This window comes from Phocoena sinus, chromosome 3 (assembly GCF_008692025.1).
Source record: "Phocoena sinus isolate mPhoSin1 chromosome 3, mPhoSin1.pri, whole genome shotgun sequence".
Classification (NCBI taxonomy): domain Eukaryota; kingdom Metazoa; phylum Chordata; class Mammalia; order Artiodactyla; family Phocoenidae; genus Phocoena; species Phocoena sinus.
This window is the reverse complement of record NC_045765.1, coordinates 63,149,751-63,165,578: the sequence shown is the minus strand read 5'-3', so window position 1 is coordinate 63,165,578 and position 15,828 is coordinate 63,149,751. Positions and strand designations below refer to the sequence as shown.

General features: G+C 36.6%; 1 protein-coding gene across 9 annotated transcripts in view; it reads right to left on the bottom strand.

Annotated features, from left to right (window-relative positions):
- RAPGEF6 (Rap guanine nucleotide exchange factor 6) overlaps window positions 1-15,828 on the bottom strand; it is a 226,987-nt gene that overhangs the window by 136,924 nt on the left and 74,235 nt on the right. For all 9 annotated transcript variants that reach the window (XM_032626259.1, XM_032626251.1, XM_032626257.1 and 6 more), the window contains one exon: window positions 7,341-7,484. In XM_032626259.1, the coding sequence (XP_032482150.1) occupies window positions 7,341-7,484 (144 nt within the window). The remainder of the gene's footprint in view (window positions 1-7,340; window positions 7,485-15,828) is intronic.

Below are 15,828 nucleotides of genomic sequence, written 5' to 3'. Positions count from 1 at the left end.
GCCCTCGCACAGAAACGAAGACCCAACACAGCCAAAAATAAAAAAAAAAGTTCCTATAAAAGGGTTTCATCTTCAAGGAATTCATGGAAAAGACTGACAAGTACAGGTTTCTGGTAACTGACCATACTGCTGAACTGAATGAATAAGCATTTTCAGAACTCTAATGGAAAACTGATGAATCCATAAAAGTGCTAACAAAAGACCAAGATGAAAAAAAATTAATTACACGGGACTGAGTCAACTGATGAGGATGATTATAATCTTTGTGACTTTCCCTTTGAATAAAAAAAAAAACCCCACAAGGATTCAGAGGCAAAAAATATACAAATCAATTTTCACTGCAAACTAAAGGAGGTGTTACAGTAGAGGATTACTGGACTAAATGTCAATATTATGATATAGTATGAGTGTGTTTCGTGTTTGGTAATTGCAGTCATTGTTGCCTTTGCTGTGGTCACCCATTTACAATGCTTGGTGTCAGTTTATCTCTTGTAAAAATAAAATACAGTGTGTGTGTGGAAAAAAAAAAAAAAGACTTCTGAAGAAAAAGCTCATGTTTCTTCCGCTGTCACGAAAGTTATATATTTCATCATCTTCTTTTTCAATATTTGCATGTGAAAACGTACCTTTAACACTTGGATATATTTCTGTACTGGCACACAGTAGGTATCACTGACCCACACTTCAAGGGAAGAACTGACATATTTTTATTTCTTTTGTATACCTTACCACATAAGAGAAAAAAAGCTGCCAATGAGTCTATTTCCCTGGGTTCTCAGGACTCAAATACATACATATACCATTCAAGCAACAAAAAAACTAAGAAAATACACAAGTATGTCTAAAAAGATACATTAAGAAAATTCTTTTACACCATTTAAACAAAAACAAATCCTGCACTGGTAAGAGTATTTCTACCCAACTCAACATAGCAGAAGTATTTAAAAAAATTATATAGATATATTTACCTGCCCCAGATTTTACATGTAGAGCCACAAGTGCTGATATTATCAAAAATATATGTAGGGGACCTTCAAGTTGGAGGAGGAGTAAGATGTGAAGATCACCTCCCTCCCCACAAATACATGAGAAATACATCTACATATGGAACAACTCCTACAGAACACCTACTGAACGAAGGCAGAAGACCTGAGACTTCCCAAAAGATATATGTATTTTTTTCCTTTTTCTCTTTTTGTGAGCGTGTATGTTTATGCTTCTTTATGTGATTTTCTCTGTACACCTTTGTGTTTGCCATTTGTCCCAGGGTTCTGTCTGTCCGTCCTTTTTTTAGTATAGTTTTTAGCGCTTGCTATCATTGTTGGATTTCTTTTTCAGTTTGGTTGTTCTCTTCTTTCTTTCCTTCTTTTTTTAAATTACTTTAAATTTTTTATTTTAATAACTTAATTTTATTCTTTTCTTTCTTTCTATTTTTCTCCCTTTTCTTCTGAGCCGTGTGGCTGACAGGGTCTTGGTGCTCCAGCCAGGCATCAGGGCTGTGCCTCTGAGGTGGGAGAGCCAAGTTCAGAACACTGGTCCAGCAGAGACCTCCCGGCTCCACGTAATGTCAAATGGAGAAAGCTCTCCCAGAGTACTCCACCTCAATGCGAAGACCCAGCTGCACTCAACCACCAGCAAGCTACAGTGCTGGACACCCTATGCCAAACAACTAGCAAGACAGGAACACAACCCCACCCATTAGCAGAGAGGCTGCCTAAAATCATAATAAGGCAACAGACACCCCAAAACACACCACCAGATGTGGACCTGCCCACCAGAAAAACAAGATCTAGCCTCAACCACCAGAAAACAGGCACTAGTCCCCTCCACCAGGAAGCCTACACAACCCACTGAACCATCTTTAGCCACTGAGGACAGACACCAAAAACAACGGGAACTATGAACCTGCAGCCTGCAAATAGGAGACCCCAAACACAGTAAGATAAGCAAAATGAGAAGACAGAAAAACACACCACAGATGAAGGAGCAAGATAAAAACCCACCAGACCTAACAAATGAAGAGGAAATAGGCAGTCTACCTGAGAAAGAATTCAGAATAATGACAGTAAAGGTGACCCAAAATCTTGGAAATAGAGAAAATGCAAGAAACATTTAACAAGGACGTAGAAGAACTAAAGATGAAACAAGCAACGATGAACAACACAATAAATGAAATTAAAAATACTCTAGATGGAATCAATAGCAGAATAACTGAGGCCGAAGAACAGATAAGTGACCTGGAAGAAAAAACAGTAGAAATAACTACCACAGAGCAGAATAAAGTAAAAACAATGAAAAGAATTGAGGACAGTCTCAGAGACCTCGGGGACAACATTAAATGCAACAACATTCAAATTATAGGGGTCCCAGAAGAAGAAGAGAAAAAGAAAGGGGCTGAGAAAATTTGAAGAGATTGTAGTTGAAAACTTCCCTAACATGGGAAAGAAAAGAGTCAATCAAGTCCAGGAAGCACAGAGAGTCCCATACAGGATAAATCCAAAGAGAAACACACCAAGACACACATTAATCAAACTATCAAAAATTAAATGAAAAGAAAAATATTAAAAGCAGCAAGAGAAAAACAAAAAATAACATACAAGGGAATCCCCATAAGTTTAACAGCTGATCTTTCAGCAGAAACTGCAAGCCAGAAGAGAGTGGCAGGACATATTTGAAGTGATGAAAGGGAAAAACCTACAACCAAGATCACTCTACCCAGCAAGCATCTCATTCAGATCCGAAGGAGAAATTAAAACCTTTGCAGACAATCAAAAGCTAAGAGATTTCAGTACCACCAAACCAGCTTTACAATAAATGCTAATGGAACTTCTCTAGGCAGGAAACACAAGAGAAGAAAAATACCTACAATAACAAACCCAAAACAATTTAGAAAATGGTAAAAGGAACATACAGACTGATAACTACCTTAAATGTAAATGGATTAAATGCTCCAACCAAAAGACACAGACTGGTTGAATGGACACAGAAACAAGACCCGTATATATGCTGTCTACAAGAGACCCACTTCAGACCTAGGGACACATACAGACCAAAAATGAGGGAATGCAAAAAGATAGTCCATGCAAATGGAAATCAAAAGAAAGATGGAGTAGCAATTCTCATATCAGACAAAATAGACTTTAAAATCAAGACTAGTACAAGAGAAAAGGAGGACACTAGGTAATGATCAATCCAAGAAGATACAATTGTAAATTTTTATGCTCCCAACATAGGAGCACCTCAATACATAAGGCAAATGCTAACAGCCATAAAAGGGGAAATCGACAGTAACACAAACATAGTAGGGGATTTAACACCCCACTTTCACCAATAGACAGATCATCCAAAAGGAAAATAAATAAGGAAACACAAGCTTTAAATGATACATTAAGCAAGATGGACTTAACTGATATTTATAGGACATTCCAACCAAAAACAACAGAATACACTTTCTTCTCAAGTGCTCATGGAACGTTCTCCAGGATAGATCATATCTTGGGTCACAAATCAAGCCTTGGTAAATTTAAGAAAATTGAAATCGTATCAAGTATCTTTTCCGACCACAACGCTATGAGACTAGATGTCACCTGAAAGAAAAAATCTGTAAAAACTATAAACACATGGAGGCTAAACAATACACTAAATAACCAAGAGATCACTGAAGGAATCAGGAGGAAATAAAAAAATACCTAGAAACAAATGACAATGAAAACACGACAACCCAAAACTTATGGGATGCAGCAAAAGCAGTTCTAAGAGGGAAGTTTAGAGTAATACAATCCTATCTCAAGAAACATCTCAAATAAACAACCTAACCTTACACCTAAAGCAATTAGAGAAAGAAGAACAATAAAACCCCAAAGTTAGCAGAAGGAAAGAAATCATAAAGATCAGATCAGAAAAAAATGAAAAAGAAATGAAGGAAACAATAGCAAAGATCAATAAAACTAAAAGCTGGATCTTTGAGAAGATAAACAAAATTGATAAACCATTAGCCAGACTCATCAAGAAAAAAAGGCAGAAGAATCAAATCAACAGAATTAGCAATGAAAAAGGAGAAGTAACAACGGACACTGCAGGAATACAAAAGATCATGAGAGATTACCACAAGGAGCTATATATGCCAATAAAATGGACAACCTGGAAGAAATGGACAAATTCTTAGAAAAGCACAACCTTCTGAGATTGAACCAAGAAGAAACAAAATATAAGCAGACCAATCACAAGCACTGAAATTGAGACTGTAATTAAAAATCTACCAAAAAGCAAAAGCCCAGAACCAGATGACTTCACAGGCGAATTCTATCAAACATTTAGAGACGAGTTAACAACCATCTTTCTCAAACTCCTCCAAAATACAGCAGAGGGAGGAACACTCCCAAACTCATGCTACAAGGCCACCATCACCCTGATAGCCCAGCCAGAGAAAGATGTCACAAAGAAAGAAAACCACAGGCCAGTATCACTGATGAACATAGACATAAAAATCCTCAACAAAATACTAGCGAACAGAATCCAGCAGCACATTAAAAGAATCATACACCATGATCAAGTGGGGTTTATCCCAGAATACAAGGATTCTTCAATATATGCAAATCAATCAATGTGATACACCACAGTAACAAACTGAAGGAGAAAAACCATATGATCATCTCAATAAATGCAGAAAAAGATTTTGACAAAATTCTACACCCATTTATGATAAAAACCATCCAGAAAGCAGGTACAGAGGGAACTTACCTCAACATAATAAAGGCCATATATGACAAACCCACAGCCAACATCATTTTCAATGGTGAAAAACTGAAACTACTGTCTCTAAGATCAGGAACAAGACAAGGTTTTCCACTCTCACCACTATTATTCAACATAGGTTTAGAAGTTTTAGCCACAGCAATCAGGGAAGAAAAAGAAATAAAGGAATCCAAATTGGAAAAGAAGTAAAGCTGTCACTGTTTGCAGATGACATGATACTATACACAGAGAATCCTGAAGATGGTACCAGAAAACTACTAGAGCTTATCAATAAATCTGGTAAAGTAGCAGGATGCAAAATTAATTCACAGAAATCTCTGTCATTCCTATACACTAACGATGAAATATCTGAAACAGAAATTAAGGAAACACTCCCATTTAACACTGCAACAAAAAGAATAAAATACCTAGGAATAAACCTACCTAAGGAGAAAAAAGACCTGCATGCAGAAAACTATAAGATACTGATAAAAGAGATTAAAGATGATACAAACAGATGGAGAGATATAACATGTTCTTGGTTTGGAGGAACCAACATTGTGAAAAGGACTATACTACCCAAAGCAATCTACAGATTCAGTGCAATCCCTATCAAACTACCAATGGCATTTTTCACAGAACTAGAACAAAAAATTTTAGTTTGTATGGAAACACAAAAGACCCTGAGTAGCCAAAGCAATCTTGAGAATGAAAAATGGAGCTGGAGGAATCAGGCTCCCGGACTTCAGACTATACTATAAAGCTACAGTAATCAAGACAGTATGGCACTGGCACAAAAACAGAAATATAGATCAATGGAACAGGATAGAAAGCCCAGAGATAAACCCACACACATATGATCGCCTTATCTTTGATAAAGGATGCATGAATATACAATGGAGAAAAGACAGCCTTTTCTATAAGTGGTGCTGGGAAAATTGGACAGCTACATGTAAAAGAATGAAATCAGAACACTCCCTAACACCATACACAAAAATAAACTCAAAATGGATTAAAGGCCTAACTGTAAGGCCAGACACTCTAAAACTCTTAGAGGAACACATAGGCAAAACACTCTATGACATAAATCACAGCAAGATCCTTTTTTGACCCACCTCCTAGAGAAATGGAAATAAAAATAAACAAATGGGACCTAATGAAACTTAAAAGCTTTTGCACGAAAAGGAAACCAAACAAGATGAAAAGACAACCCTCAGAATGGGAGAAAATATTTGCAAATGAAGCAACTGACAAAGGATTAATCTCCAAAATTTACAAGCAGCTCAATATCAAAAAAACAAACGACCCAATCTAAAAATGGGCAGAAGATCTAAATAGACATTTCTCCAAAGAAGATATACAGATTGCCAACAAACACATGAAAGGAAGCTCAATATCACTAATCATTAGAGAAATGCAAATCAAAACTAAATGAGGTATCACCTCACACCAGTCAGAATGGCCATCATCAAAAAATCTACAAACAATAAATGCCGCAGAGGGTGTGGAGAAATGGAACCCTCTTGCACTGTTGGTGGAATATAAATTGATACAGTCACTATGGAGAACAGTACGGAGGTTCCTTAAAACACTAAGAATAGAACTACCATATGACCCAGCAATTCCACTACTGGGCATACACCCTGAGAAAACCATAATTCAAAAAGAGTCATGTACCACAATGTTCACTGCAGCTCTATTTACAAGGGCCAGGTCATGGAAGCAACCTAAGTGTCCATCAACAGATGAATGGATAAAGAAGATGTGGCACATATATACAATGGAATATTACTCAGCCATAAAAAGAAACAAAATTGGGGCATTGGGGCTTCCCTGGTGGTGCAGTGGTTGAGAGTCCGCCTGCCGATGCAGGGGACGTGGGTTCGTGCCCCAGTCCGGGAAGATCCCACATGCTGTGGAGCGGCTAGGCCCGTGAGCCATGGCTGCTGAGCCTGCGTGTCCGGAACCTGTGCTCCGCAACGTGAGAGGCCACAACAGTGAGTGGCCCACGTACCGCAAAAAAAAAAAAAAAAAAAGAAATAGAATTGAGTCATTTGTAATGAGGTGGATGGACCTAGAGTCTTATACAGAGTGAAGTAAGTCAGAAAGAGAAAAACAAATACTGTATGCTAACACATATATATGGAATGTTAAAAAAATATATGGTTCTGAAGAACCTAGGGGTAGGACAGGAATAAAGACACAGACGTACAGAATGGACTTGAAGACACAGCGAGGGGGAAGGGTATGCTGGGATGAAGTGAGAGAGTGGCATGGACATATATACAACACCAAATGTAAAACAGATAGCTAGTGGGAAGGAGCCACATAGCACAGGGAGATCAACTCAGTGCTTTGTGACCACCTAGAGGGGTGGGATAAAGCAGAGGGATGGGATAAAGCAGATGGGAAGGAGAATCAAGAGGGAGGAGATACGGGGATATAAGTGTATGTATAGCTGATTTACTTTGTTATAAAGCAGAAACTAACACCCCGCTGTTAAGCAATTATACTCCAATAAAGATGTTAAAATATATATATATGTAAATTAAGTATACTGCATATGAAGTAAGAAATACCCATGAAATGTTCCTAAATATACTCACAGAAAGATAGCTGTTAATGTCCACATCATCAGTAATAGTTTGACGTTCTCCTTTACAGTTAATTTTCCGAAACCTTCGTCGAGACTGTCTGGCAGGAATTTCTCTTTGTAGAATACTATCTTCATTATCTTTGGAATTCTCTACCTGAAACACATGTTCGCATTCCTGATTAAACATCCAATTTTTCCATATTACTGACAGTCTCTGAAGTTTTAACAGGCGCATAAGGCTTCATTTACTACTTGCACGAAACTGCCTGAAGGAAACAGTCTGTATAGGACAATGCTCATGACTTCAGAAAGACTAAAGGTGACATTATCATAAAGATCTGGAGACCACAGTTTCCTTCCAGGAAATAGTCCCTGTTGCTCACATAAACATACACCCTCTAAGTAAAGTCATTTACCAGAAATGAAGGATGTTAACCACACCTACACATTCAATAACTACAATTTCCGAGTTAGTCTAATTACAAACTGCCTGATTATACACATATTTTATTTAGCAAACAATCATGGTTATGACTTCAGTGAATTCCTAACAGTGAAACAAAAATGCTTTATGCATTATTCTTTGATGTCCATCTTAATGTGTGAAAACAGTCAAGAATAAATAAGGCTGGCATCTTCTAAGGAAGAAGGGAAAACTAACATTTATTGAGGGCTTATTATAGGACAGCATGGATATATATTATACTATTTAGTTTACACAACAGCCCTGTAATCAGGTATTACTATTTCTAGTTTATACGTGAACAAAGTAAAATCCAAAAAGATCAGCGACTTTTCAGTCTCACAACAGTGATACTTATTAAAGGTGACCTGGCATACAGGCCTGTTTCCAAAACTTATGCTACTGATACAAGACTACATTGCCAGGGGATGGGGGGAGCGGGAGGAAAGAAATAGGTGAGGGAGATTAACAAGTACAAACTTCCAGCTGTAAAATAAATGAGTCATAGATATGAAATATACAGCATGAGGAATATAGTCAATAGTTATATAATATCTTTGTATGATGACAGATGGTAAATGGACTTATTGTGGTGATCATTTTGAAATGTACAGAAATACCAAATCACTACTTTGGGTAAAAGGAACTAACATAGTGTTCTGGGTCAATTACAGTTCAAAAACAAAGAAACTTATAGAAAAAGAGATCAGATTTATGGTTCCCAGAGGTGGGGGCTGAGGGGAGCAGAAATTGGATGAAGGCAGTCAGAAGGTACAAACTTCCAGTTATAAGACAAACAAGTACTAGGGATATAATGTCAACATGATAAATATAATTAATACTGTCATATGTTATATTTGAAAGTTGTTAAGAGAGCAAATCCTAAGCGTTCTCATCACAAGAAAAATAAGTTTTTTCTATTTCTTTAATTTTCTATCTATATGAGATGATTGTTGGTCACTAAACTTACTGTGATTTATCACTTCACGATGTATGTAAGTCAAACCATTATGCCTTAAACTGATACAGTGCTGTATGTAAATTATATCTCAGTAAAATTAGAAGAAAAAAAAGGACTACCTTTCCCATCTAATGACAGAGTATAGCATAATTTTTAGAAATTACTTTTACAAAGGAATATTGACATGCTCTAAAGTAGAGTTTATAATTAACCTCACATCCAATAAATAACAAATGGTAATTTCAGCTTTTTCCCTCAACTACTTTTCCTGCTAATGTCATATCTCTTGCTGATATCAAAAATTTCCTAGTCACCCAAGTATGAAATTCCAACATTTCCAATTCCCCTGCTTGTCTTCCATATCTTATCTTCAATCATTTCTTAGAACCTGTCAAATCTTTGTTTAGAAATCCCTTTCACAATGCCTTTTCTTTCATTCCCATTACCACCATTCTTTATTCAAGTCTTAATCACTTCAGTCCTGAACTTGCTGGTTCTGTCATGTTCCTCTCCAGTTCCATATGGCATGGTCAGATAAATCATCATTATGTCAGGTCTCCTGTTCAAAATGCTACAATGGACCTCTAATGGTTACCGAATAAATTTTAAACTATTATATTTGATATTCCAAGTCATACATGCTCCATTCCCAAAATATTTTTATCACTTTATCTTATACATGGAAGCCTGGAAAAACTGCTCCCGTATCCTCCTCCCCACAAAAAATCCTCTCACATAAAAGCTCTAATGAGATATGCACAATTTCCTGATGATTTCTCAGAAAGAGGTGATGTCTAAGCTGTTCTGTAGGTTTGAGAGTTCAAGAGTAAGCGGCAGCCAAATCAATGTGACTATTCATGGGTCCCTATACATAAATAACTTACATTGTGCTAAGTAACTTTACTTATTTACTCAATTTCTGTTATCCTATCCATGTTATCTTCATATGCTGAAACACTACCAATCATTTAAGACACATCTCAACTGCCATCTCTTCCGTAACCACAAGAGACATTCCTTTTGACTGCTTTGCTGTGTGCACACAACCTGGACTTCTCATAAACAGGACTGCCTTCAGGCCTTTACATACATATGCGTTATTTCTGCCTAAAAGCCCATGCCTCCTTTGCTAACATCTCAGCATCCTACACATACCTCATGACCCAGTTCAAACAACCCTACCTCTGCCTCAAGACGCAGGTGCTACCCCTTCTATAGCACTAAGCATACTGGCCATAATTATTAGATAAGCCTACCTCACTACAAGCTACCTAGTAGAGGAAGTGCATTGTATTTACATTCATCTTTGTTCACTTATTCAAAACATTTGCCAAAGTGAGCATTACATTAAATTCTTTCTTTCTCTCCAAATATCTTAAGCCCTTGGAAGTATGTATAAAATACTCAAGAAATATACAGGCAGGCAGAATATGTTACTGAATACTACTCTTCTGAAAAGTAAAATCCAGAAGAGACAGGGGCTTGATTTCCAACTTAAAACTACAGAATTTTGTATAGGTAGCAAATACATGTTATCTCCTTGAGATTCAATTTCCTTTTCTAAAAAATGATGGGAGAACCATTTCATCTTCTAAATCACTATACTAGGCCAAGTACCAGAAACTATTACTTATGTCCTTTAAGGCTCACAACATAGGTACTCTTTCTGTGTTAACGGATGGTGCAGAGTCTCACAAAACTTAAGTATTTCACAGAAGTGTGTGAGTAACAATTCAAAAACCAAGTGTGGGGACCTCCCTGGTGGTCCAGTGGCTAAGACTCTGCACTCTCAAAGCAGGGGGCCCAGGTTCAATCCTTGGTTGGGGAACTAGATCCCTCATGCAAGCCACAACTAAAGATCCCACATGCTGCAACAAAGATCCCACCTGCCACAACTAAGACCCAGTGCAGCCAAAAATAAAAAAATGAATGAATGAATATTTAAAGAAAACACCAAGTGTGACTAAGAAGTTCATCTCCTTCATACTGCCCTATCCCACAGGATGAACTAGATTATTTACTTTAGGTAAAATTCCAGTATCATATCCATATTCTTAGATCTTTCAATAGCTACCATTTATTGAGCAAAAGCAGAAATTTAAACAATAAATGTTTTTCAAAATAGAAACAGTAGTAAATTAAATTTAGGAAAGGAGTTTCTAGCCTTAAAAATGTGGGGAAAAGTACCAAATGAAAGGAAAAACCAAACAATGGAAAAAGGATTAAGCACTCTTAGTAAAGCTCCCGCTGATTACAACTGAAATGTGAGTTTTAAAAATGAAACCTCATAAACACATACTGAAATGTCAGAAAAATAAGGAATCCAAATGCAAAGAAAGAAGTGAAAACAAAATGCCAGGAAGTAGGCTAGCAACAAAGCCCCAATCTAGCAGATGATTTCTCAACTTTAGAGACAAGACTTTCCACTTTGATGGTTGTAGGGAACGAGAGAGATAGGAAATAAAATAGAGAATCCAACAAAGGCAGGGAATCCAAAGGAGACTTACTCATTCCAAAGAGCTACACCCTCAATGCAAGCTTTAAGCCCATCCTGCAGAAGGGAGAGGAAGAAAACTTGCTTAGCACTGAGAAAAGGACTGCTGGGGGTGGAGGGAATTCAAAACAGAAGCCATCCTTCATGCAGGTCTGTAGTTTTAATTCATAGTACCTTAAGCACATAAAAAAATTTAAAGAAGTTCAGGACTAAAAACATACATGCAACTGGCAAAAACAAATCTAAAACCTCTCTGTAAGAATGCAACTTTAACCCAAACCTCAAGGAATTCCCACACCCAAAGTTCAACACATATGAAGTCATGTACAAATATACAAAAAAAAAAAAACCCAAAACAAAAAACCCCAACAACAACAAAACCCAATCACGAGAGACATAATGAGCAATAATGGACAGAAAAACGGTAGCAGAATCACACCTGCAAGTATACCAATATTGGAAGTATCAGAAAATATAAAGCTATAATAAAATAAAAAACTTTAAACAAAAGAAACTTGAAAATGAGCCAGAGATTATAAATAGCAACCAAACAGGTAAGGATTCACCAGGACAAAAAAAAAAAAAAAATTCCTCCCCAAGTGCCCTCCCTCCCCACTGCCAAGCTAGCAAATAGATAGTAACAAGAAAGAGCCATCTACCTTCGAAAGAGGGATAAGAACATGGAAATATATCCTGTCTGAAACACAAGAGCACAGAGAAGGCCTAAAACTGAGGGTAGAACAGGAACACTTAGAAAAATCTTCCAAAAAACCAGTCCCACCCCTAAGCACAAAGTAACACTAGAGGAATTTGATGGTGCACTGAAGCTAACAATAACAACAACAAAAATCCAAACCTAACTCAATTCTAGCAGAAGAGGTGTGTTCATCTCCAGGCCTAAACACTGTCTACCCTCTGTCTTTATTGCTCTACATACAGTATCTAGTATCAAATACAAAATAACAACTCACATAAAAATGAAAGGATTAAAAAAAAAAACAACCCAATCCACTGCCAAGAGACAAAGCAATCAACAGAGCAATCCCTGAAAATTAAGAGATGACCCAGATGAATATCAGACAGAATTTAAAACAACTATAATATGGTAATGATTCAGTGGAAAAGGTGGACAATATAACTAGACAGATGGAGCAGACATAAGAAAAGTATTACAGTAAAGTGAAAATGTCAGAAACAAAAAACATGGTACTAAAGATGAAGAATGCCTTTGATGAGCTCATCAGTAGACTGGATACAATCAAGTTAAGAATCAATGAACTTAAACATACGTCAACAGAAATTACCCAAAATGAAAGAGGGGCAGGGAGAGAGGAAGAGAGAGAAAGTAAAAAAGAAAAATGAAGGAATTAAATGGTGTATTAAGATATAACTAAAAAGAGGATTAGTGAATTGGGAAAACAGAGCTAAAAAAAATAAAAGAGTATGTACCACAAAGTCAGGATAAGATGAAAAACAAGAAAAAAATCTTAAGAAATATAGAGAATAGGACTTCCCTGGTGGTGCACTGGTTAAGAATCCGCCTGCCAATGCAGGGGACATGGGTTCGAGCCCTGGTCTGGGAAGATTCCACATGCCTTGGAGCAACTAAGCCCCCACGCCCCAACTACTGAGACTGCGCTCTAGTGCCCACAAGCCACAACTACTGAATCCCACGAGCCTAGAGCCCCCGTTCCGCAACAAGAGAAGCCACCGCAGTGAGAGGCCCATGTACCACAATGAAGAGTAGCCCCGCTCACCACAACTAGAGAAAGTCGACGCGCAGCAATGAAGACCCAACACAGCCCCCAAAAATAAAATAAATAAATTTATTAAGAAAAAAGAAATATAGAGAATAAGATGAAAATATTTAACATATATTTAAACAAAGTTCAAGAAAATGATAATAGAAAAATGAAGACAATGTCCAAAGAGAAAATGAGATTTTTTTAGTTAAAAAAAAAAAAAAAGACAGCCCAAAGCTCTCCAACAAATCCAAATCAGGATACTTAAAAAACTACAACTACAAATCCACACAGAAAAGATAAACAGAAGACTCAACGCAGCCAGAAGGAAACGATAGATCAGCTATAAAGGAAGGGCATTAAATTAATAACTGACTTCTCAAAAAACAACAGATGCCACAAAACAGAATGTACTGACTGCTGAGAAAAAAAAGGATTTTTCTCCTAAAATTGCATTCATAGCAAAACAATCCTTAAGAATAATACAAAATAAAGCTATTTTCAGGCAAAATTAAGAAAAAGAACAATACACCCAGTTGAAAGTTTACCAACAAAACCCCTTTATTAAAGAAAAATTTAAAGAGTGTGCCTCAGATATAACACAAATGTTCCCATAAGTAAGGTCTCAAATCCAAGAAATAACTAAAAGCAAAGAAATGCTAAATACATGGTTAAATCTGAGCAAATAACAACTGTATAAAACAATAAAGTAAGACAAAATTTGTGGAATAAGTAAGTAGAACTAAAATACTGGTCAACAGCAATTACATTTGGATGTAGTGGCCAGCATTAAACTTTTATCAACTTTACCACTTATTAACTTGGGTTACTTTTAAGTAACCTGGAATTAGCAAGAAAAGAATAGACCAAATACAGTATCTAAGGAAGTACTGGGGGAGGGAGTTGAGAGTGGAAAAAAAGAACTTACTATATTATATATAGAGAGTAAAAATAACAAGAGGAAAAAAAAGTAGAGTATATACAAAGCACATAAAAGTAAATCCAAAAAGTAGAAGTAAATCCAAACCTGTCAGAAACCACAAAGAATGTAAACGGAAGAATCTTCTCAGGTTAAAAAAAAATCTTATACCAAATGCAGAAAAAGAGTTAACAGCCTCCAAGTACTGAGGCCCACAGAATCCAGATACAAAGATGACAAAAGAGTACTAGAAATTAAATTATGAGCTAACATCTCACTAAGAAATAATGAATGCAAGAATCCTAAACTCAATTATCAAAGTAAGCCTAGAAACTCAGAAAAATATAACAAATAACTCAGGCTGAGCATTTACTGGGAATGTAAGGGTAGTTTAATATTTTTAAAATCTATAAATATAAATCAAATTAAGAGACCAAAGGAGACAAGGGCACAGATCTCTGTAACAAAGGCAGAAAAAGTTTCTAATCAATTTCAGTAACCTTTCCTGACAAAAAATTTTAACACTACTTTTTGATACTCAAGATACCATTTTAAGTTATGAACTTCTGAGAGACTCCCAATAGTTTTTTGATATTTCTTTGCTTTCTGACACAAGAAATCCTAGTCTAATACATTTCCTGCTCCACATGTGATGTAAGCTATTATTTTATGGAGGCTTATATCGTTTTAGTGGGGAAATACTATTTACTCACCATCTGGGCTCTTATAAACACTAGTAATCACTAAAACTACTTTTTTGTTGCTGCTTCTAAGCTTTTGCAATGAATAGCCCTAAGAAATACATTTTTTTCATAAAGTGAACTTGGGAAATATTTTTAAGACAAATGCTGACATATTCTATTCAAATTTTGCACTAGAGTTTTACTTCATATCTTTTATTTTGTACAACTCTTTTTCTTTTATATTGGAAAAAAATAATTCCTAATGACAATAACATATACATATATTAACTACATTACATTAATTATAATCATTGTAAAATAAATTTAATTACATCCAATTACATTAAATGTATCTTAATAACAAAAAATTTCTCTTTATACACTTAGGTTATCTATACACATGTATGTTATATATACATATATAATAGCTTTAACAGTATCAACATTACCACCAACATCCTGATACTACATAATCGGTTCCTAATGATTTATGTATATAAGATTATATATGTAAGTATATATTATTATCATCACATAAGTTACATACATGTAAGTATATGTAATGTGTCTACACACACACACACACACATATCTACATAAAACTTTTTAAACTGTCATTACTACTAAAAATGAAACTACTGACCCTTTCTGTCCTCATGAGATACCCCATTAAAAATGCAAAGACAAAATATTGTCTTTTAAAGTCACCAGAGGGCTCCCCCGGTGGCACAGTGGTTAAGAATCTGCCTGCCAATGCAGGGAACATGGATTCGATCCCTGGTCCAGGAAGAGCCCACATGCCGCGAAGCAACTAAGCTCATGTGCCACAACTACTGAGCCTGCACTCTAGAGCCTGAGAGCCACAACTACTGAGTCATGAGCCACAACTACTGAAGCTCGCACACCTGGAGCCTGTACTCCACAACAAGAGAAGCCACCACACTGCAACGAAGACCCAACGCAGCCAAAAAATAAATAAATAAATAAATTAAAAAAAAATTGTTCTTAAAGTCACCAGAAATAAAAACTCCTGGGAATTAAACCAACAATTTTTTTTTTTTTTTTTTTTTGGTATGCGGTCCTCTCACTGTTGTGGCCTCTCCCGTGGCGGAGCACAGGCTCCGGACGCGCATGCTCAGTGGCCATGGCTCACGGGCCCAGCCACTCCACGGCACGTGGGATCTTCCCGGACTGGGGCACGAACCCGTGTCCCCTGCATCGGCAGGTGGACTCTCA